The 24918-nt window shown below is 43.6% G+C and overlaps 2 protein-coding genes across 5 annotated transcripts in view; one reads left to right on the top strand and one right to left on the bottom strand.

Moving 5' to 3' along the window:
• Positions 1-457: 457 nt before the first annotated feature.
• On the top strand, positions 458-1998 carry LOC310871842 (uncharacterized protein; the record flags this gene model as incomplete). Its single annotated transcript, XM_083783477.1, has 3 exons — positions 458-494; positions 635-714; positions 1306-1998. The coding sequence occupies exons 2-3, from the start codon at positions 661-663 to the stop codon at positions 1996-1998; spliced, it is 747 nt and encodes a 248-aa protein (XP_083639603.1). The 5' UTR covers positions 458-494; positions 635-660.
• Positions 1999-2289: 291 nt separating this feature from the next.
• Positions 2290-24918, bottom strand: part of LOC310872571 (poly [ADP-ribose] polymerase tankyrase-1-like) — a 43046-nt gene continuing 20417 nt past the window's right edge. For 2 of the 4 annotated variants that reach the window (XM_083784552.1, XM_083784554.1), the window contains 16 exons: positions 23486-23657; positions 22668-22747; positions 19865-20010; positions 19560-19725; positions 19010-19229; positions 18127-18236; positions 16892-17080; positions 16330-16579; positions 15696-15778; positions 13756-13876; positions 12034-12131; positions 10538-10612; positions 10341-10455; positions 9673-9859; positions 6646-6802; positions 2290-4329 (listed from right to left, as the gene is read on the bottom strand). In XM_083784552.1, coding sequence (XP_083640678.1) covers positions 4243-4329; positions 6646-6802; positions 9673-9859; positions 10341-10455; positions 10538-10612; positions 12034-12131; positions 13756-13876; positions 15696-15778; positions 16330-16579; positions 16892-17080; positions 18127-18236; positions 19010-19229; positions 19560-19725; positions 19865-20010; positions 22668-22747; positions 23486-23657 — 2256 coding nt within the window. In that variant the 3' untranslated portion in view covers positions 2290-4242. The remainder of the gene's footprint in view (positions 4330-6645; positions 6803-9672; positions 9860-10340; positions 10456-10537; positions 10613-12033; positions 12132-13755; positions 13877-15695; positions 15779-16329; positions 16580-16891; positions 17081-18126; positions 18237-19009; positions 19230-19559; positions 19726-19864; positions 20011-22667; positions 22748-23485; positions 23658-24918) is intronic. The other 2 variants (XM_083784553.1, XM_083784555.1) reach the window with 1 other exon arrangement.

Below are 24918 nucleotides of genomic sequence, written 5' to 3'. Positions count from 1 at the left end.
AATATATTTGTTTTTCTTTCTTTTTTTTAATTGTAGGAAAATAAATGGGATTTTGGAAACAGTGACCCAGTCCTAGAGTCTAGGACTAGGTCACTGTTTCTAAAATCCCATTTTTTGGGACTTAGACAAATAGACTTGTTCTACAGAATATTTTTCCAAGGTGAAATTGGTGCCGTTTGGGGCAATATTCAGGAGTGATTTTGGTGTATCATTCATCTAGTTTCACAAGTGAAAAATTCCTCTTGATAAAAACAAGCTTGTTTGTTACAATCCAACCTATCAAACCAAACCAAGCCAACAGTGGGGTCTACCATCCTACCGCAAGTAAGTTGTGCAATCAGTTTCCAAATATTACAGTCTGCATGATTATGTGGTCACCTTTCGTATGTTGTGATTGGCTGAAATAAATTATAAAAAGAGGTGCAATAAAGCGGTCATCAGTCAAAAACAAATTAGAGCGATTTTGAGAGTGAGAAGAGATCCAGCAACTTAAGGTAAATCTGTGACATTTGAATTTGTACCGGTATTTACTGGCAATCTTTTAAAATATGTTACAGTATATGTTTATATGTCTGTTTTCATGCTTATCAGGATGTAATTTATTTGTGAAATGTGTTGTATGTCTATATGCCAGAATTCCTAACAGCCAAACAGCTGATCATGCAGACCATCATCTTCATGCTGGTGCCCCTCTGTCTCTGCCTGGCAGCTCCAGTGAGTTCACTTTTTTCTACAAAAACAGTGCAACCTTTTGTAAACGTATCATGCATGCAAAAAGGAATGTCAGATCTTTATCTCTTGACACATTTTTTACTTCTTGTCGATACAATACACTGTGTAATACTAAATAAATATATACTGTATATTTATTATGTATAGGGCTGGTTGCATTGGGTCTAAACTAAACCGTCTAGATTTAGGGGAAAAAATAAAAATCTTTGCAAAGCAGTGAGAAATAATGATTGTCATGTAAGCTTTAAAGTCCATACTTTGGCCATCTAAAATGTGCATTAGCCTTCATACCCTTATATTATATTATACCTGTCAAAATTATCAAAATGTGATTAGCTTTACAATCTCATATAATATGACAAAAATAATTGTTTGTTTTAATACATTTATTTTTATTAGAAAATAAAATCGGTTTGAAATATTTAAAATGTAGGAAAAGTAAAATTTGAATGAAAACGAACAGTAGGCCTACTTTAGAATCATAGTCTAGATTACCAGGATGAATGCTGGCTGTGTGTGCACTGTGCTGCACTATTCCTCATGCATTTCTCTTTTCTGTTCCGTGTTGTGCAGATGTCCGGTCCGATTCAATCTGTACAGGATCATGGCATCCTCATGAGGATCCAGGCCAAACTCATGAATCCTCCTCCGACGTACCCTGTAGTCCACAACTCTCTCCAGGGCGTCGGCGGGCCCACACCGTACAGGATGATGTACGTGAATCCTAGCAACCCCGCACCAGCGTTTCCATGGTTGTACTATTGCATCCTGAACCCCAGGAGCTGCCAAACCCAAAACCCCACCTATTCACATTACCCCAACAGCCAGCCTCAAACCCCCACCTATTCACATTACCCCAACAGCCAGCCTCAAACCCCCACCTATTCACACTACCCCAACAGCCAGCCTCAAACCCCCACCTATTCACACTACCCCAACAGTCCGCCTCAAACCCCAATCTATTCACACTACCCCAACAGTCAGCCTCAAACCCCCACCTATTCACACTACCCCAACAGCCAGCCTCAAACCCCCACCTATTCACACTACCCCAACAGTCCGCCTCAAACCCCAATCTATTCACACTACCCCAACAGTCAGCCTCAAACCCCCACCTATTCGCACTACCCCAACATCCAGCCTATGATGACCAACGTTGCTGTGCAGCCGCCGATCATCGTGTTTGCGTTTGAAAGAACACCAGTCCAGAACACCAACTCGACCAATGCCACCGACCCAAATCCACCACGCGGCGATCACAGTTGAAGCTATACAGTATTAAGCCTTCTTAAAACGTGTCCACGGTCAATGGAAGACTCGACTGTTGGTTTTGATCTGCCGAATCTCTCGTCTCTGTAATAATTGTATGACCAGCATTTGTTGCTTTTCAAATACAGTTGTGCTGCATATAGTTTGTGTGTGATTCCATGTTGTTATGCGTCTGCAGGCCTAGGCTGATCAGACTGTGTACTAGTGGTGCATCAGCAGCATACCGTGTTGACGACATTGTACCGTTACATTGGCGCACACGCACGCACGGAATAAACAAACACAAACTGTTACTGGGACGTTTATTCAAAAAAGTAGGGAGAATCAAGAAGGCATGAAAGGAAAACTTTTTAGACATCATTTACAGTCGAACTTCAAAACGATATTGTTAAACATTGACAGTTATACACAATCCATTTACACAACCTGTACATCAAACATTGTTTTTTCTTTTTTCTTTTCTTGTAACATCTTGCAAATTAATTTCGAAATAACTTAAATAGGTTTCTATGTAAAAAGTGCAAATCTTTATGCATGGGATGACGTCAGTAAGACCATGGCAATACAAGGACGCTGCGAGACGGGTTCTCGGTGTGTTGCGAGTCACTCCTTGCAAGGCATCAGAAAGCAGATTTTAAGCACATGGTGTGAATTTGTAATCTTTTAAGAGGAGAACGTATGATATGCCAACAATACACATAATATGCCAAAAGCTTTGTTAAATACTTTGTACACCAACCGTTTAGCCGATAACAATGATATAGCTCAGTCATAGCATATTGGCAATGCATTACTTTTCATGTCAATAGTACATATAACGCATATCATTTTTATCATAAGCTCATATTCCAAGACTAGCGCACACGGGGCGGGGGGGGGTATAATAGGTTTATATAATGTATAATTACGATGCCTCGCAAACACCCCTTCCGTAGCAAAACGTTAAGGGCGATTCATTTCATACATAGTTGCGAGCCGTTGTTGCGCACCAAAACAATAAAAAATAGCAGTTCTACAAGCTCACAACGTTGTTGCCCGATCAACACCACAACAGGCCCTTGAACAGAAGATCTGAGAGACAGAGGGAGCCCTGTTTTCGTCAGTGCGTTACCTATACCCCCCCCCCCCCAATGCCTACACCCCTCCCGCGTCTTTTTTCACTATTTTTAAAAATATATATTTTTAAATAGTTCAACTAGCCAATCTACATCGACACGTTGTGAGCTTGTAGATTGGCTATTTGAACTATTTAAAAATGTTAAAGGCAAAGAAGTTTAGGGATAAGTGGTAAGGTACTGGCGACTGGGGGGAGGGTCTTCAGTTCCTGTGATTCTTCTCCCACCGTTAGGCATGTATGTCTGCATGCATGTATGCTTGTACACCCCGGAATAGAATTAAAAAGCAATGACCCTTAGTGTTCTGTGATTACGCACCACAGAGTCAAATGTCACATTTAAAAAAAAAGAAAAAAAGGCATAATTATTACTCCTCAGTGAGTGGTGCACTGTCCACTCCATTCCGTAGTGTTATCAGTATTAAAAAAAAAAAAAATCACGGAGCTTTTTTTTTAATATATAGTATGACAGGGAAATGGTGGGCAGTAGTAGTAGTAGTAGTACATGGATTACACAGGCTTTGGTTGACTGTGCTGCGCTGGTGTTGCGCGCACCACAAATAGCAGATCTAAAAGCTCACACAATGTGTCGTGCTGCCACATGTTGTGAGCTGGTAGATCTGCAAATTTTGGGTGCACACGGCACGGGCTGGCGTGAGGGGCCTGCAACCAAGTATAAATCACCCCTTTACAAGACCGGAGAATAAACTGTAAAAAAGGGGTTGGGGGGGGGGGGGGGGGGGGGGGGTGATAATGTATATTGTCTACAAGCAAGAGGGGGGTTAAAATAATCCAGGCGTGCTTTTGGGCCATACGTGCGTCTGTCTCAAGTACATGCAAGCCAATGCAAAGAAAGAGAGAGAGAGAGACGAAACTGACACGTCATCATCATCACAAGATGGGGAGATTATTATACAGCATAATTCAGTTATGATCCACCAGTCACCATGTATTCTACTGGACTAGAGAATGGAATTCTGTGATGTCAATAAAAATGAAATCTGTTATTTTAGGCATTTACAATAAAATGGGAGAATAGCAAAAACAAACAAACAAACAAAAACACCACAAAATCCTAGTGTGTGTGTGTGTGTGTGTGTGGAGCACACGCATGCGTGTGCGCATAACTACGACTTTTGCTCTGCGCCCGCAGCGGACTGAGCTGCACTCTCTGGTTTAAGGATCTGGTAGGTGATGAGGTACTCTGGGTAGGCCTGGAGAGAAAACGACAACAAATGTGGCATTTACAGGAGGCTGCTCTAGCAAGAAGAGAAAGAAAACAAGTACATCTGTGTCGGATCATAATATTAGCCCATTTAGACCCGAGGTCGATTCTACAAATGCCTTCTAAATCCTGACAGTTTTCTGAAAAACCCCATGTTTCCATGTTTAATCAATGGAGGGTGGCTCCACTGCCCGCGTTGCGTTGCGTTGTGCTGCGTTCGGTGACTCAAAAATTTCCCCGGTTCGTTTTTTGACGCACGCACGCGTCCAGTCATGTATAAATTTTTTTGCTGACGCGCAGTTTTCAAAAGCCTGCGGTGGAGCACCTCTAGCGTGACATTGACGTTGTCATGACGCGAGCAGGACGCGATGGAGACGCAACGCGCCCAGTGGAGCCCTGGCGTTAGTCGACTAAAACTAGACCAACACTAAAACATTCCAGGTGACTAAAACTAAAGGCAGTTTCAGTCCAAAAAGAGTGACTAAAACAAAAATAGAAATGTGGTGCGTGCGTGCGTGCGTGCCAGAGCAAGGCCTGTAACACCAGAGTGTTCTGCGGGACTCAACGTCGGGTCTTAATTGAGCGGGTTGTCAGACAGACTATCTGTTCTCAGTCAGTCCCTTTGTTTAGATCCTTTTCATTTACGTTATCAGTTTAGTTAAATCAAAGTTAGCTATTTTGCTACTCTTCAAATTGTAGGCAAAAAAAAACTAAGCCTTGCTAAGACTCTTTTCTTTTAAATGTGTTCCGTTTCATGAAATGAATGTTTGACAATGTGTTACTACGTTTTGAAAAAAAAAACCTGGGTTACGCTTAAAAAGGGAAGGCAATATGGGGTGCATACTTAGGGTGCTTTCACACCGGACATGTTTGGTTCGTTTAAAACTTTATAGAGGACCAAATACAGCACGATAGCCAAAATAGCCGTCGGGCGTCGGCAGTTGTGAGGCTGCATTAATAATTAGTTCTAAAAGCATGTATTTTTTACGGGGATCACTATTGATATGACAGCTGACAGTCTGATTTTAATAGTAGACGCATATATGTCGAGGCTACAAGGTTCACATGCACAAAAATAACAGATGTACAAGTTATCGACACGGAATGGTATGTACGGTATGGTACACGATGTAAGCTTGTAGATCTATTTTAAGCATGCGCCGCCGCCACGCAAAGTTATGAAAAAGCATGCGATGCATGAGTCTTCATGCGAGAGAGTTTCTTTCTCGTGTCCCCTCCTTTTTTCTGTCAGAATCTGTCATAAAATATTGAGTGTGTGTGTGTGTGTGTGTGTGTGTGTGTGTGTGTGTGTGTGTACATGAGGGGGAGAGACCCGATATATTTATATGGGAGAGACGCAGAGATAAATATTTAAAATCATCCAATGGAGTTAAATAAGCTATACACAGGTGGTCCCAAATGATCAATTGATTACATCACTATAGCAAAAGACGTAAAACTAGGTCAACTCAATTAGCTGCAGTGGAGCTGTTCTGACTAGCTCAATACTAACTGACCAGTGACCACCTTCAAGTTTAAACCATAAGATGACATGGAAATGCCCGCCGATTTGATGCGCAGAAATAACATATATCTAATCGGGTTAAGGTGCACACATGGAAGAAAAGTCCATTTTATCGGTGATACCTTGTTGTAGGCTATACGTCTCCGTGAATTGTATGCATCAGCAGCAAGCACATTATTGTTCAAACAACTGCTCCTCTGTTCATCTGTTGCTCTTATTTGGCTAATAAAATAATTCATAAGAATGAATGCAATAGCAAGTTGTTGCTGTTCTCTTCTCTCTCTGTGTGACTGAAGGTTGCCCCAAATATTGTAGACAGTGATTTCCCCTTATGTTCTTTTTCCCTCACCATTTGGTTCGCTTAACATGTCCACGTGTCATTTGTTTACATATTTGGTACGCTTTACAAAGTCCAGTGTGAACACCAAACGGACCAAAATCAAAATGCTAATATTTGGTCCTTGATCCGGACCTTCTAAGCGAACTTTGGGTGTGAAAGCGCCCTTGCTTAGTTTAGACTAGTCATTGGTTAGACATTGGGTTAAGGCTAGGTTTAGGTGTGCTGCCCCCTTCACCTTTTCGGTGCCACTGCTGTAGCATTAGTGGATTTAAATGCATGTATGCATGTGTGCTCTTTTAATGAACTGAAATAAAACTTTACTTACTTACACAGCCAGCAGGATCAAATGAGCAGCGCTCCTACATGTGTAGTTAACCTATACGCATAACCCAATCCACATAAAACCAAAAAGAAAAAAATGAAGCCGAGTTGTGTCTCACCTGCTCTCCCCGATAGATGACGTACTCTGCATAGGCCAGGCCGTTAACGCTGGGGCGCCCGATCACAGAGTGGTGACCTGGGGGAGCGTGAGCCATCTTCATGGCACTGAACTGGAGGAAGGACTTCCCCAGGGTCACTCTGCAGAACAGCATCTGTCTGAGAGAGAGAACAAGACCAGACGTCGGTCAGGTAGGGCAGTGGTTCGCAAACCAAGGACCCCCAAGTTGACACTCATGAGCCCGCAGACCCCCATTTGATAACATTATGCCAAGGACCATAAGAGAAGATGTTTACGGCTCCAGCAGTGATTTTCAACCATTTTCATTACATGCATTAGGCTACGAAACGAACCACCATTTAATGCCATTTCTATGTCTGGGAGTGGGACCCCAATGTATATTGTAAAATCAATGTACAAATGGAACCAACTGGTAACATTTGTACACTCTGAGTTACAGACCCATAAGGGGCCATTTGGTTCCTAACTATCATTTAGCTGGGGGCCCCCTGGAACTCCCTCAAGGACCCCTAAGGGGTCCCCGGAATCCACTTTGAGGACCACAGAGGTAGGGTATCCGAGAGATGGATTAGAGTCTCAGCCCTTTTAACACATTTTGACCTGAGATTAGATTCTAAAAATGTCTTCTACATCCTGACAGTTTTCTGGAAAAGCTATGTTTCTATGTCAGTCGTTCTGCGATTTTTCAGAAATAGCAGATCTACAAGCTCGTGGTGCGCCATGAGCTTGTAGATCTGCTATTTTTCAATAGCTAAAGCATAACATGATGCTGAACACCAAAAGGGATTCCCGCCCAAAATGGGTTAAAACCCTGCTTTGCTAGTGACATGGTGCTAGTCACCACCACAACCAAACTGTACTTCACGCTCAAAGGATGACTGCAATTTACAATTTAGGCATTTAGCAGACGCGGTAATACATCGAAGATAAGGTCAAATGCATAGAAATAGTCATCTAGGATTATATGTAAACCATTAACCTATCATCAGTCTAACAGTAGGATATCTGTACATTGAAAACTATATACTGTACACTTACAAATCTAATGCCTGGTAATAAATGATAAACTGCTTGTATATAGAACTTCTCAAAAGCAGCGTTATACTTTCAGCATTACAATTTGCTTTACACAAGAACTGTAAAACAAACACATGTAGACATGGCACAGGACACAATTCATCGTTGTGAGGGTTGAAAAGAATAAAGGGGTTTCAGCCACCTGTGGCCATCATCATAGTCTATACTCTATATGTTAATGCGAGCTAGCTAAAACCAGGTAAAAAAACAGAGACCTGTTGTGGGGCATTTGTATTGTGCTAGAGAAAGGACATAGCGACATGTTTGAGCAGCAAAGACAGTAAAAGCGTTTAACAAATTTAGACCCGAGGCCGATTCTAAAAAAACCTATGCTTCTTTTTCCTGGTTCTCAAACATTTTCATGTCAAGGAGCCCCACAATTATATATGTATTTGGCCGCCGACACCCATCTCAAAATAGTTTTTTGCTAGGGACCTCCCAGAAGAATTACAAATGTTCGGTGTGAATTAATATATATTCAAAGATTTGCACACAAAAATTCACAAATAGCAGATCTACAAGCTCATGCCGCGCTATGAGCTTGTATATCTGCTATTTTTCAAATCGTTAAACTTTTAAAATAAAGGGTAAAGTCACTAAAGTGGTTAAGACTTAAGACTGCTAAACCAGAGTTTCCCTGAGATAATTGATCGAGTCTTTCCCTGCTAAAGACGAGTTGTGTTTTATTGAGCCTGGAGGGCGCTTTTCATAACTTAGGAGACACCATACGTGTTCCGCGGGTTCTTTGTGACACGTGACCAAAAAAAGAAAGAAAAAGCGAGTCTTCCCGTGCGGGTAAGGACTGATGGAACATTACCCCCACGCAATGGATTCCTATGGGATGACGCACCCAAATACGATCGCCTATGTTTTTCTACCTTTTTTTTTTCACGGATCGATCATGGATTATTTTCCTACACTAGGACAATCATGCACACTATTTTAAGGCACCTAATGGAACGACGTACAATATTGGGCGAATCTTCAAAGGTTAGTGGAAAAACACCAGCCGTCAAAGGGGGTTAAAAGATTAACTAACACCTTGACGGCTTTAGATTAAAAGGTGACATATACTGAGGCTGCCGAGATTGTTTAATTAAGTATTTGCGCCTTTGATCCATGAAAATCAACCTGAAAATAGTTCCATGGCTTGTTGTCGAACCGAAGAATATGACACCGTCGCGATCCGGAACAACAACAAACAGGCAGTGAGAGCTGCTGGAGTCCAGTTAAACCACCGTTCACTCGCATTGAACTCATTTTCCCAGAAGCCCTTGCAGCCCAGAGCACGGGTCGATTTCCGGTTTCGTCATCATAATGCGACGGCCTCGTCACCAGGTCCGCGACAAATTATTAAAAAAAACGGCGAATTAAACACATACAACAAATAGCAGGTTTAGCGTATTACGCAGGGCAGAAACATGGATTAAATAGTGTGGAAAGCAGGTTATGCTGCAAAACTGTTAATTAACCCATTCTGGGTGGAAACCCTTTGGTGTTTTGAGCATTATGTTATGCTTTAGTGGTTGAAAAATAGCAGATCTACAAGCTCGTAGCGTGGCACCGAGTGACGCGCTACGAGATTGTAGGTAGGCTATTTTTTTTTTAAACGTGAAAATGTGCCGCAAATCTTTTTTTTATTCTTTCAGAGCAAACATTTTTAAATCAAATCTTTGCTTCTGGGGAGAGGTCCCTGGAACAACATATTTTCAGATGGGGGTCAGCGACCAAATACATAACATTTTTTGGGGGTCCTTGACATGAAATATTGAGAACATGAGGTTTTTCAGAAAACTGTCAGGAAGTTTAGAAGACATTTGTAGAATCGTCCTCAGGTCTAAATGGGTTAAAGTGGTTAAAAGCTAAAAGTGACGCATACAGCTGCGTTCCAGGTCCTATCCCACGTCATTCTCTGACACTTCCAGCTCACCTGTGGCATACGTAGCAGGAGCGGTCTTTGTGGGCGGGGCAGCCGGTGCCTCCTCCGATGCCATAAACATACTGGTTGCTCTTGGAAGAGTTCTCAGCGAAGTAGATGCCCGCTCCGAACATGCCCCCGATGTAGGCATGCCGCTCATCGAAGCCTTTGTGGATGATGGCGTTTATGAATGGAGAGCCTTTGGAAGAGGATACAGCGATACAGTTAGGAGCTGCACCATTCAGTTAGTGAGTTTAGTTTATTAGGTATTGTGATATCTTGGGGGGAAGGGAGATTTTGACCTAAGGGGTAGCCACTGGAGGAAAAGGTCACTAAAATCAAGAATAAAAATTATCCCAACAGAATAAAACCTCACTTGATGTCCTCGGAAATGCTAATTAACTTAAAAAGGTGTATTCAGTGATTTCACTTATTTCAAATATCACTTCTTTTTTTGTTTTGTTGTGATAATCCTCCCTACTATAGAGTGCTCTGACCATATAAGGAGTTCCTCCCTGTCCCCAGTTAACCCCTGGGGTAAAAAAAACCCCCATAGGTTTCGTTTTTGGCTAGGTGGCCCAGCCTTCATGTAATCAGGATAGAGGGGGGCCTTCTGCCAATCATGATCGAGCGGGGGCGGGCCTTGGTGTGCGTGCTTGGTGTTGGCCTGTCGCGCACACCGTGTTTACCGTGGAAGAGCATTCTCTCATTGTGGTGGTTGTGGTTCTCGTCTGCAATCTCCTTCTGCCGATGTGTGTATCGCTCCCTCAGTTTCTTGTTCACCACCTTCTGGATCTGTGGGACAGCAACATAACAAATTACACTTTGCGGAAGAGCCTAGCGCTTTCAAAATCAACAGTGTCTGGTTGGTTCAGACCTTAATGATGTTGTATCTGCTGAACACGCCCCCCGCGTTGCCTCCGTCCCGGTGCTCGCGGATGGTGCTCTGCATCTGGAGAACGGAAGACAAACATGGTTTAAAACACATTCAGACATGAGAAGGACTCTACAAAATGTCTTCTAAATCCTGACAGTTCTCTTGAAAAACGTATGTTTCTATGTCAGTGGTTCTCAAACCATTTAATGTCAAGGACCCCCAAACATTATATGTATCACAATTATTCAAAAATAGCAGATCTTTTCACTAGCTAATGTATAACATAATGCTTAAAACACCAAAAGGGGGTTCCCGTTTTGAATCAGCAATCAGTCATTCAAGAAATGGAAAAAAGTTGGCTGGCAAATCACTCTTAATTCATCGTAGAAATATACTTGGCAGGTTAAATGGTTAAACAGGTGTATATGGTGAGTGAGTGTATGTGTGTGTCCTGATTGTGATCTATTAAAACAAGCTCACAGAGAGACTTCGGTGCTATTTACACGAGGATGGTGTTCATAGAAAACGGCAAAATAAAGAGAACCGTGTTCTCATGAGGTGAAAACGCAACAAAGTGAAACCACCTTCCAGAGTGGAAATCTTTGAGAACGCCGTTTTATCCCTTCTCCGTGTAAACAGGCAAAACGGTGAATCCGCAAAACTTATGACATCATGGCTCACGTTGGCTCACAGTGCATATGTTTATTACATTGATGGAGAGCCATATAATTATGATATAATGGAGTTCCTGAACAAGCCTCCCTCCTCGCCTACAAAGTGCTGCTCATCAGCGATGGTGAATGTAAAACCATGATGTAAATAAAAAGCCTTGTGATAGGCGGCAGCAGCAGCGTTTATGTAGCCTAATGTATTATAAAATATATACCATCCCGTGGCGCTTTTGCCTGTCAGTGTCAGCCCAGAGCAGTGTTGCGCGGCACTGTTTTTTGGCAAATCTAAGCTAGCAAATTTAAGACCATCTCTTCAAAATAAGAGTATCCTCTAGAGTATTGAAAAAAAGTTTAATTTGCACATTAAAACTACAAATTAAGCATTTAAATGATGCTATAAGACACACATTATGTTTCTGTGTTATTTAATTACTTATTTTTACACAGAAACATAATGTGTGTCTTTACAATAGCTGTAATGTAATAATAATACTAATAATGTAATGTAATCATTATTTAATTAACGACACTTTTATTCTGAAAGCAACCGGATGTCTTAATTGCTAGCTCTCAAACAGGAAGTTCTAGATTTGCCAAAAAGACGGAGCCGCAAGCTTGCGTGAAGGGGTTCTTCTTCTTGTACGTGGGTGACCTGTCTATTTGGCAGCCCGTTATCGCCACCTAGCGACATTATAGCATAATAGCACATTATAGCATAACGTGTGCGTTCTCGTGTAAAGGGTAAGAAAAAATGAGAACGCAACGGTACTTTGCCATTTTCTATGAACACCATCCTCGTGTAAATAGCACCTTAATTCAACTAACCTCCTCTTCAACAGATTGGCACTCCTTATCATCAGTGGCGAGGTCGATAAGAATGGTGCCCTGGCTGGCACAGTGGAATGTCAGGTATGGGTTGGCACCTGAGGGAGGGAAACACAGGTACATTCAAGAAATGGTGGATTTGTGGTTAAAAAGTTAATAATTTAAAAAAAGCAAAGTTTTTCACTTCCCCCGCGGACGACACAGAATCCCTACGGCCTTAAAATGCCACAGAGGAGCTTAGAAGACTGTAGGCTTTTCGAGACAGCTACCAGATAGTCGAGGGGCCACAGGTCCAAAAGCTTTAACCCGTACTTTTTATTTGTGTTTTTTCTATTAATTTGGTCATTAAGGTCCACAGAATGAAAGGCCTGCTCTGCCGGAAACATCGCAAAATAAAGTTATGGCCATTTTTGTATACCACACCAAAGACAACCAATATAAGGCAACATTTTCCAAATTTCATTAGGCTTTAAGTCAGGGGTGGGCAACTGGCGGCCCGGGGGCCACATGCGGCCCCCACCTTCACTTAATGCGGCCTGCATGTTAATATCAGAATACTGATATAGTATTGATTTCAGCTGTTGCAATTCCAAACCTGCTTTAATTACTTCATGACTAGTACTTAATGACTAGTATTAAAATGTTATTGTCTTTTGTGTCCAATGTAGTTATGTTAACAGTTCATAAAGTTAACATAACTATAACTAGGTAGATTTGAAATTTCAATAAAAAGGTAACTTTTCAGGATTCCAATTCAAAAATAGCAAAAAAGTACTCAGGTTTTCAATTCAAATATAGCAAAAAATAGCTGATCTACAAGCTCAAAACGCGACGCATTGCGACGCGTTTTGAGCTTGTAGATCGGCTATTTTTGCTACGACAGTAATATGCACTGTGGCCCTCTGGAGTGAGTGTGGAAATATATTGGCCCTCGCCATCGTCAAAGTTGCCCATCCCTGCTTTAAGTAGTATGTGACATGTCAAACTAGGGGGTTTTCATGATTCTGAATCCATTCCAAGCATTAGTTTTGCACTAAAAGTCCTTGGCCTAAATTCGGCTATAGCTACTTGCCCAAATGTGCCGACCTCATTACATTTGTGCTGACCTCATCACATTTGTGATGGCGGCTATGGCCGTTTTTTAGCCAAGGAGTGTTTTTGGAATGGATTCAGAATCATATCAATCAATATTACATACTGTATCATTTTTATGAAATATTGAGAACCACTGATATAGAAACATAAGGGTTTTTCAGAAAACTGTCAGGATTTTGAAGACATTTAAAAAATGTCGGGTCTAAATGGGTTAATGACTAAATGAATAGGGGGGGAAAAAGTAGGGCATGACATTACAGGTCCTCACATTGTGGATGACTAAGCTGACCGTCTATGTGGGACTGCATGAATGTGAACAAACATGCCACTGTAATCTGTAAAACAGCATCACAGCATGACCTCTTTTAACCTTGAGGTGGGCAACTTTGATGATGGAGAGGGCCACTATATTTCCACACTCACTCCAGAGGTCCACGCATATTACTGGTGTAGCAAAAATAGCTGATCTTCAAGCTCAAAACGTGTCGCATTTAGGCGACTAAAACTAGACTAACAATAAAACATTCCAGGTGACTAAAATGTGACTAAAACTAAATGAAAACTATTCATTAGACTATGACTAAAACTAAAAGCTGCTGCCAAAAACAACACTGGGGCGTTCTTCACCTTGTTGACCGCCCAGCAGTCTCTCGACGCCCTTGATGAGTTTGTGCCGGTGGCCGTATGCGTTGATCCCGATCTCCTTGAGCTCCTCGTGGCCCATGTCCACCAGCACGTCCAGGGTGATCTGGAAGAGGATGCAGTTTTAGTCGACGCAACAGCAGTTGATTTCGTCGACTAAAAAGATGAAAAATGTTTCCGTCGACTACCTTTTTTTCCACGGAAGAAAACTAAATGGAAACTGAATGAAAACTAAGCTACGATGACTAAAGCTGAGACTAAATATACTGACAATTTCGTCAACAAATAAAAACGAATACATTTTGTTAAACAAAATAAACTGTAGATTTGGTCGACTAAAATCTTATGATATTTAGTCGACTAAAACTAGACTAAACACTAAAACATTCCAGGTGATGGAATTGTGACTAGAACTAAATGAAAACTATGAGAAACTAATGAGACTATGACTAAAACTAAAATCAAAATTTTCTGCCAAAAACAAGACAGATGGACAGAGTATAGTTAACAGGAATTGGAGAGGGGGGGGGGATCTAAAATGCTATTTAACAAAAACTGTATTGTAATGTAATATTCATTCACTGTTGACTTTCTTATACTAGTGCGATGCCCGTCAGAATTAAGCAATATTACACGAGAGGAGGTGGTTTATGCAGAAGTGAATTAATTAAGCGCATTAATGACGTTAAACCACCCCCTCAAGTGTAATATTGCAATTATACAACAGTTACCCTTAAAACTAAGAAAATCGACCACAAATGTCCCAAAAAACTAGCTAGCCTAGCCACCGAGTTTGCTGCGCTCTGGGAGAACAGAGCAGCTGAATTCTTTGTTTTGATTAGGTGTGGAGTGGTGCTTGTTTGAACCACAGCTAGAAGGCTGTTTCAACCAATCAGATTGCTTCCTCGAAACGACCTGTTGTATAATTTCAGTTATGCAATAGCCTGTGTACCTCTGACCAGTGTCAGGAGTACTCGGGAGGCCGGAAGACTAATTGGGTTTTAATATATAAGATTTGGAGAACCACTGATCCGACCGACTTGGCACAGGGTACTGCACTCCCCTCTAGTCTTCAAAGACGCACACGGCATGTCTGAAGTCCAATTGGCCGGACAGTCCTCACCAAGAACGGATTGATACGCATGCAGATATAACCAGGCCGCTTAACATTTAACCAGGCCGCTCTCACCAAGGCTAAAATATTATATATATTAAAATATTTTGCAAGAGAGATCTGGCGAAAAGTACATGAATCACGGCATGGTATCAAATATTGGGGTCCGTGCTTAAATAAAAAATTTGATTTCTTATATTGCGACAAAAGCAGCATTGATTGAAGAATTCAGTCTGTGGTAGGGTGATGTATTGTCGGCACAGATGAGGTGCATTTGGTTCAGTGGTAGGGGTAGGGTACAGTGCGGTAGGCACAGATGAGGTGCGTTTGGTTCAGTGGTAGGGGTAGGGTACAGTGCGGTAGGCACAGATGAGGTGCGTTTGGTTCAGTGGTAGGGGTAGGGTACAGTGCGGTAGGAACATATGAGGTGCGTTTGGTTCAGTGGTAGGGGTAGGGTACAGTGTGGTAGGCACAGATGAGGTGCGTTTGGTTCAGTGGTAGGGTACAGTGCGGTAGGCACAGATGAGGTGCATTTGGTTCAGTGGTAGGGGTAGGGTACAGTGCGGTAGGCACAGATGAGGTGCGTTTGGTTCAGTGGTAGGGGTAGGGTACAGTGTGGTAGGCACAGATGAGGTGCATTTGGTTCAGTGGTAGGGGTAGGGTACAGTGCGGTAGGCACAGATGAGGTGCGTTTGGTTCAGTGGTAGGGGTAGGGTACAGTGCGGTAGGCACAGATGAGGTGCGTTTGGTTCAGTGGTAGGGGTAGGGTACAGTGCGGTAGGTACAGATGAGGTGCGTTTGGTTTTCGGACCTGTTCCCTCTCAAAGATGTCCCTGAGGTGCTCCAGGCCCAGACTCTTCAGGAACTGACTGATGTTCATGTCCAGCATCGCCACTAGAACAACAAACATGGCACAACAAGTGTTAAAGACATCAGTACCAGGACAAAGAACCTTAACAAACACCAAGGATCACTTCAATAATGAGCAAGGGGTAAAAAACAAACAAAAAAACAATCACACCTAAACATTTAGGGTTGTTCACAATTATTACATAATCGTCTAATCGCGGGATTGCGGGAACCCCCTTTTGGTGTTTTAAGCATTATGTTATGCTTTAGCTATTGAAAAATAGCAGATCTACAAGCGGCACAGAGTGCCGCGCTACGAGTTTGTAGGTCTGCTATTTTTGAAAATGTGGCGCAAATCTTTGAATATATATTCTTTCACAGCGAATGTTTTTAACTCAAATCTTTGTTTCTAGGAAGTCCCTGGAACTACATAGACAACATTTTGAGATTGGGGTCCGGGGGCCAATTTAAATTACACCGACATAGAAACATAGTGTAGGTTTTTTCCAGAAAACTGAAGGCTTTTGTAGAATCTTTTCTCGGGTCTAAATGGGTTAATAATAATAATACCACAAAAAATCCCAAAACACACGTACTTTCCCCTTCCTTGCGGTCGGTTCCCGTGGCTCCGTCCGCGACCCCGGAGGCCCCGGCGCCCCCAGCGGCGGCCAGCTCGCCGAGCGGCCCCGACAGGTTGTCTATGCTGCTGGCGGCCGACAGGCAGGAGGGCGTGGATGCCGGGGAGATGACCGACGCCGCGCTGACCACCGTGGCCTGGGGCTTGAAGCAGCTGGGCAGGGCGTCGGGGGGCATGGCGTCCATCAGCAGGGCACGGATGTCGTCGGCCTATACACACACACACACACACACACACACACACACACACACACACACACACAGGGGGTTGTTTGTTTCAATTTCATGTCAACGCTTGTAGATCGGCAATTTTGTGAAAGTGAAAAAAACAGTCATCAAGGCCTGCCAAAACACATCTTGTCCTAAATCAACCGTAGATTTAGTTGACTAAAATCTTGTGCTATATAGTCGACAAAACTAGACTACCACTAAAACATTCCAGGTGAATGTGACTAAAACTAAATGAAAACTATTCAAGAAACAAAAAAAATCTAAATTTTCTGCGGCGCGCCAGGGCCTTACCGTGGCGAGGTCCAGGGCCGTCTGGCCTTCCTGGTTCTTCATGGTGGGGTCGGCGCCGTGCGCCAGCAGCAGGGCACACAGCTGGGTACGACCCTTCTGCGCCGCCTCGTGGAGCGGCGTGAACGCCCACTTGTCCGTGGCGTTCACACACGTGTTGTACTTGATCAGCAGAGCTGCGATATCCACGTGCTGCGGGGAGAGATGGACGAGGAAATATTAACAGAAACCAACGGAATGATGTACCATAGTGTGACTAGACTGACCCCATAGGAGGCTGCGTTGAGCAGACAGAGGGATGTACCATAGTGTGACTGACCCCATAGGAGGCTGCATTGTGCAGACAGAGGGATGTACCATAGTGTGACTGACTGACCCCATAGGAGGCTGCATTGTGCAGACAGAGGGATGTAACATAGTGTGACTGACCCCATGGGAGGCTGCGTTGTGCAGACAGAGGGATGTACCATAGTGTGACTGACCCCATAAGAGGCTGCGTTGTGCAGACAGAGGGATGTAACATAGTGTGACTGACCCCATAGGAGGCTGCGTTGTGCAGACAGAGGGATGTAACATAGTGTGACTGACCCCATAAGAGGCTGCGTTGTGCAGACAGAGTGATGTACCATAGTGTGACTGACCCCATAAGAGGCTGCGTTGTGCAGACAGAGGGATGTAACATAGTGTGACTGACTGACCCCATAGGAGGCTGCGTTGTGCAGAGGGATGTAACATAGTGTGACTGACCCTATAGGAGGCTGCGTTGTGCAGACAGAGGGATGTACCATAGTGTGACTGACCCTATAGGAGGCTGCGTTGTGCAGACAGAGGGATGTAACATAGTGTGACTGACCCTATAGGAGGCTGCGTTGTGCAGACAGAGGGATGTACCATAGTGTGACTGACCCTATAGGAGGCTGCGTTGTGCAGACAGAGGGATGTAACATAGTGTGACTGACCCTATAGGAGGCTGCGTTGTGCAGAGGGATGTACCATAGTGTGACTGACCCCATAGGAGGCTGCGTTGTGCAGACAGAGGGATGTAACATAGTGTGACTGACTGACCCCATAAGAGGCTGCGTTGTGCAGACAGAGGGATGTAACATAGTGTGACTGACTGACCCCATAGGAGGCTGCGTTGTGCAGACAGAGGGATGTAACATAGTGTGACTGACTGACCCCATAGGAGGCTGCGTTGTGCAGACAGAGGGATGTAACATATAGTGTGACTGACTGACCCCATAGGAGGCTGCGTTGTGCAGAGGGATGAGGCCTCCTTTGTCCTGGGCGTTGACGTCAGCTCCATGCTCCAGCAGGTACTCGGCCACCTCCAGGTTGTTGTAGCCAGCTAGAGACGACCAGAACAGAGACACATTTTCACTGGGGCTGTCGTCATCATCGTCTATTAATTATTTGAGGTAATCGCAATCATTTTTGGCATAATCGTCATAATGGTCAATTTGTATTTATTATTTTAACCCATTTAGACCGGAGGCTGATTCTATTTTTTTTAAGTCTTCTAAATCATGACAGTTTTCTGAAAAACCTATGTTTCTATGTCAGTGGTGCTCAACCTTTTTCATGTCAAGGACCCCCAGAATTATCTGTAAATGACCCCCATCTGAAAATACTGTATGCAGTTCCATATAAAAGAGTGGGCAGAGATTTGATATGTTAAACGGAGAAGAAAACCAGCACTCACGGAATTAGCTTTTAACTTATTTTGGGGTGGGAACCCCTTTTGGTGTTAGCATCATGTTATGGTTTAGCTATTGAAAAATAGCAGATCTACAAGCTCATAGCGCGCCACCGAGTGGCGTGCTACGAGTTTGTAGGTCTGCTATTTTTGAAAAATCGAAGAACGACTGACATAGAAACATAGCTTTTTCAGAAAAGTGTCATGATGTAGAATACATTTTTAGAATCTGATCTCACGTCAAAATGGGTTACGGCACTTGACCATAGGTAGGTTAGGTATATATTTGATATGAACAGAGGCAGGGGATAGATGCTTGGGGTGGGATCTGATCATACGCCAGACAGGGATCTTAACTGTCCACTACCCCTTTTCTACAAACCTACCGCGCGTACGTCATGAGGAACAAGCCTTGGTTAACATACCTGCTAGATGCAGCGGTGTGGAGTTGCGCCCCTGGGTGTCTCTGCAGTTGATGTTCTCTGGGGAGCAGAGCTTCTGGACGCGGGCCAGGCAGCCCTTCTTGGCGGCGTCCAGCAGAGCAGCGTCGCCTCGCAGAAGGTCCTGGATGTCTGTGTCGCCGTCCTTCACCATGTCCAGAGGCATGTTCCCATCGCGGTTCTTCTTAGTGGGGTCCGCTCCGTGCTGTGGAATGAGAACACACACACACAAACAACTCATAGTTAACACCCCGAACCCCCGGGATTATTTAATCCATTAAATCATAGCGCCCAGCGATTTATAGTAGCGGAGCACTTTTACAGACGGACCGGATGTTATCCCGGATGTGGCTGTAGCAATCTCTTAAGAGAAACTTCTGCTAAATGTAGCCAAAACAAAACTCAAGAGTTATCAACGTTTTAAGATTTTCGGTCTCGTCGGCAAAACAGGCTGTGGAGCGATGCAATCGGTTTTGATATCATGTCCTGTGTTTTTCGTTTGCATACAGCACCTGCATAGCAGTGAAAAGCTCACCTTCAGCAGCAGTTTGCAGATCTCATATTTGCCTTTGGCTGCAGCCTCGTGAAGGGGGGTGAACTTCCACAGGTCAGCCACGTTGACCGAGGCTCCGTGTCTGACCAGCAGCTCTGCCACCTCGTAGTGGCCATAGGAACAGGCATTATGTAGAGGCACCAGCCCACTGGGAGAAGAGGACATAGGATTAGGAACAGGCATTATGTAGAGGCACCAGCCCACTGGGGGAAGAGGACATACTATGTAAAGTACAGACGGACCCACCCCTCGTCTTTAGCGTGTACGTTCAGTGCAGACGTACTCACCCCTTGTCTTTGGCGTGAACGTCGGCTCCGTGGTGCAGCAGGTACTCCACCACCGCCACGCGGTTGTAGCCCGCCGCAAAGTGCAGCGGCGTGGAGTGACGTCCCTCCAGGTCCCGACAGTTGACGTTCTGGGGCGTGCACAGTTGCTGCCGCGGGCGGGTCGAGTGAGACAACGTGGGAGAAATAAAAACAACATTAGTAACGGCATCCTTAGTATCAATATTATCATGACATTAAGACTGGATATGGTGCATGGTGGATATGGTGCCAACGTTTCAGCAACAAGTTGCCGAAACGTTGGAGAAAAAAAAAACTTTGATGGCCTCGTGACTACGAGCTGTGTGGCCTCTCTCCTCTCTCAGTCATAGTTTTATCTCCTGCAGTCAGCACCTCCTTCGATAAGCGTGTTCTATAAAAAATATAAATATCGGATCGGGGGAAAATGACGTATCGGCAGACACGCCAAATGATCGGAATCGGATCGGGAGCTAAAAAAAATGTATAAACGGGAACGGGACATCCCTAATTGCGGTCTAGGGTTTTATCAGATCTGCTATCCAGAATGCCTTGCAAATAGATCTAATTACTAATATTACAAGTGACTAATGCTTATGAAGAGCAAGGCTCAGACACGATACAACGTCCTTGTAGTCTTAAGTTACAATGACGTCAGAGAATATTTCAAACCATATCACATTCTGAAAAACCTATGTTTGTATGCCAGTGGTGCTTAACCTTTTTCATGTCAAGGACCCCCAGAATTCTCTCTATTGGGCCACGGACCCCCATCTCAAAATATGTAGTTCCAGGGACCCCCCAGAAGCAAATACTTTAGTTAAAAATGTTCGCTCTGAAATATATATTCAATGATTTGCGCCACATTTTAACGATTTTTCAAAAATAGCAGACCTACAAGCTTGTAGCGTGCCACTCGGTTGTGAGCTATGAGCTTGTAGATCTGCTATTTTTAAATAGCTAAAGTATAACATATTGCTTGAAACACCAACAGGGGTTCCTGCCCAGAATGGGTTAAAGGTATATTCAGTGATTTCACTCAAAAAACCGTAGGTTTCGTTTTTGGCTGTGGGACCCAGCCTTTCGTCCAATCAGGATAGAGAGTCAAAAACGAAACCTAAGGTTTTTTGACCCCCAGGGGTTAACTGGGGACAGGAAGGAACTCCTTATATGGCCAGCACACTCTATAGTAGGGAGGATTATCGCAACAAAACAAAAAAATAAGTGATATTTGAATTAACCCTCTTATGGCCACCCTTAATATCATCTTATTGTGCCTTAGGCCAACTTTGGCTGACTTTTTGAATGACTATAGAATAATGTGCGATATGACCACAATGTCACGAAATATCTCATTTTAAAGCTGCACATCTCTAGTTTACACCGAAAAAAAAAATATGTTCCTAGCATGTTCCTTCGTTTACTTATAAGCACTTTAGTACACCTTGGTTTGACTTATCACTGAAACCAAGGTCTACTAAAAAGCTTATAAGTAAACGATGGAACAAGCTATAATCATAATTATTTTTTCATTGTAAAGTAGTGACTTGGAGCTATAAAATGAGACATTTCGTGACATTGTGGTCATATCTCACATTTTTCGATTGCCATTCAAAAAGTCGCCAAATCTGGCCAATGCTGGCCAATGCCCCATTTCTTAATTCGTCATTTTAATGCAATAAGAGGGATCAGCGATCTAAATACAATACATCACGTTTTACTTTCGATTTCAAAGTAATACCCAGAAGTTCCACTTGATGGCAGTAACGTTCCATTATTCTGATTTTGACAAAAGTGTTAAATCTGGCTAAATCACTTCCTGTCAAACGAGGTAAACAAAGGAAGCTAATTTGACCACTAGCTTATAGCTTGGCCGTCCGGATTGCTAAACTAACATTAGCTTTGTCATAACTTAGTCAGATTAAGCTTAAAAACGGCCAGGAACATCCCAAAATATCACATTTTTTGCACGATAGTGCACGATCGCGCGGGTTTCGGCCGGTTTTTGGTAGATTACATAAAAATAATTAAAAGAATGTCAAACAATTGCAATATTTTGTTATAAAAAGACGTACTGACAGGGCAGTACGTATACTACGCAGATAACGTCATTGGCTTGGAGGGATTTGTTGATTTACTACGTCAATTAACATGGCAGTCTATGGGCTTGACGTAGTCTTGGCATTCAGGGGGTTAAGTGAAATCACTGAATATACCTTTAAGACAAAGGCATGAGAGAGACAAAACAGACAAAGGATTGTGAGAGAAACTATTGAATTCTGACATCAGATTATAAATAGATATATAGAGACTAATCCGCGGAGCGGCTGCCATAACTTTGGTGTCAAGCGGCAGTAATGAACATACTGTAGATTGGCGTGAATCGACGTGAGGGCAGAAGTGCGGCGGAAGTGCGGAAGGCACGATACGCCACGCCACACTGCCACTCAAGTGACTACTGGCCAGTCACAGTGAGTCTTTTCCGCGACTTGACAGACCCAAACGTCCGCTCTGTGACGCACGTGGAAGCTTCTGTGAAGCACTGTAGTTTCGCATTGCCAGACTGTTGCCTCTCGCAATAGTTGTCTGGCTACGCGAGACTAGTGGAGCGCCAACGTGTAAAGCTTGCCCTCGCTTGTGTAGACACAGCCCAAGAGCCGAAGGAGGCGTCTACCGTACTATCTCTCTGGTAATGAGAGCCGTTTGACACCAGGGCAGCGCTCCGCGGATTCATGCAAACAGGGCAGGGGTGGGGAAAAAGTGTCCAGACCAGATTTTCCCGTCTTACCTGCACTGTGTCCAGATCGCCAGCTTTGGCTGCTTCTAAGAATCGGTAGTCCACATCAGAGTTGCGCGTGGGAACGTTTTCTAAGCAAACGGGGAGAGATACAAGAGGAAAGAGTAAACACAGGGTAACCATAAGCCCCGACTATTCTATGAAATGTCATATTTTTGCATAGTGAAAACCCATCATAGCAGGCTATGTTGTTTGCCTTAACCGTTACTTTTAATACAGGAATAATCTAATAAAAAATGTTATAAACAATCAAATGATGTGCAATGGGCTCTATGCACACAGAACAACACTACCTACTTCCCTCACAGGTGTTACTGGTGATACTAATTAAGGCTCTGTTCCATTTAGTGTGCAGTGGTTCTCAAACTTTTTAATTTCAAGGACCCCCATAACTCTGAGAGTGTACAAATTTGGTTTCATTAACTCTCAGAGTTATACGCCCGTACGGGCCATTTGGAACCCACTCAAGGACACTTTGAGACCCACTGGTGTAGCAAGAGTGTTTCCAGTTATCCTGTTTGACCAGAATGGAACAAAGCCTTCATTAGTATCATCGGCAACACCTGTGTTGTGTTCTTTCAAGATGGCTGCTGCGAGTGTGCATAGAGCCAGAAAGCTCGCACACAGCCCAGCTGCCATGGTTTACCGTAGGGCATTCACTTTTAGTAATTTTCACTAGTTGCCTAGTTTACTAGCCGACTAGTTGTTACCCATTATGTCTACAAAATCGGGAAAAAATAAAAAACTAGTACCAACAAGGTCGACTAGTGGATTTACTAGTCAACTAGTTGCTTAATGCCCTAGTTTACCGTTGAGGATCTGTTGCACGGCCTCGTTGCCCATCTGCGCGGCGGTGAAGCCCTGCAGGGAGACGATGGACGGGTCGGCACCGTAGCTCAGCAGCAGACGGCACGTCTGGATGTGGCCCGCCAGCGCCGCCCGGTGGAGCGGCGTCTGGCCCAACGTGTCCACCGCGTTCACCTGGGAGAGGGAGGGAGGGCGGAGGAGGGGCCACGTCAGGGCAATATCCAAGCCATGTGTTGTTTTTGACAGAAAATTGATTGATTTTTTGTTTCAGTCATAAGTCTCTTGAATAGTTTTCATTTAGTTTTGGTCACATTTTGGGTCACCTGGAATGTTTTAGTGTTTAGTCTAGTTTTAGTCGACTAAATATTGTGAGATTTTAGTCGACTAAATCTACAGTTGATTTAGTCGACTGAAATGTCTTTCGGCGGGCCTTGATGCCATCTTAATGGCTGATTTTACACTTGCTGAAAAAGTGCAGCCAAATGTAAAATGAGTTATACTGGATTTCTTGTCCACTAGTCCCTTCCTAACATTTTAGTCTAGTTTGAATTTGTTGACGAAATTGTCAATATATTTAGTCTTAGTTTTAGGCATCATAGCTTAGTTTTCATTCGTCAGGGAAAAAGGTAGTTGACGAACATTTTTGTCATAGTTTTAGTCGATGAAAACAACACTGATCCAAGCAAACATATAGCCAATTCTAGAGACGGACGGACATGGGAGTGGATTTTCACTCCCATCCCATCCCACTCCCACAGAAAATAAATCCCATCCCGCAAAAAACCCGGGCCAGAGTAAAAACAGAAAAATAATAATCCCATCCCGCCTCACTCATGGTAGAATGACTTCAGACTCATCAGTGCCCATACCCGAGGTGGGGTTGGTGAAAGGGCCTTACAAAAAAACATGCAGTAATCCTGGTCTCTAAACTACCTCCCCCTGGCCAGCCGAGGCGCCTGATGGAGGGGAAAGAAACTGGTCAGAATAACGTGTTCCTTCCACGCGCTAAGTCCGTCCGGGTAAACTCTCCCCTTGTTGGGTGAAAAGAAGCAGCTTGGACTCCTCATGTATAGAAGGAAGCATGAGGTCAGTCCGCCCCCCCCCCCCAGATTGGCAGAGGAAGTGTACAGCCGGGATTACATTAGAAAATTGACATTAAAAATAGGTTGCAAAATCGTGGGATAAAAATGACAAAAAGAAAGAAAAAAGGCTCCCGACCACATCCCGCTCCCCCTCAAAATGACTCCCACTCCCATCCCGTTGTATTTTAGTTTGAATGGGTAATTAATTTCATTAAGAAAGGCAATGGATTTTGTGTTCATTTTAGATTACTGTGTTTCATGCAGTTTTACTTCAAAAGATATGGCACAAGGAACAGTTATTGTTAATATAATGGAGCCAATTGATGTTATTCCCTCTCCCGCCCAGTCACGTT

Source organism: Protomyctophum parallelum (genome assembly GCF_964188405.1).
Source record: "Protomyctophum parallelum genome assembly, chromosome: 15".
Taxonomy (NCBI): domain Eukaryota; kingdom Metazoa; phylum Chordata; class Actinopteri; order Myctophiformes; family Myctophidae; genus Protomyctophum; species Protomyctophum parallelum.
Note: the sequence above shows the minus strand (reverse complement) of the source record. Positions and strands in the feature narration are given on the sequence as shown.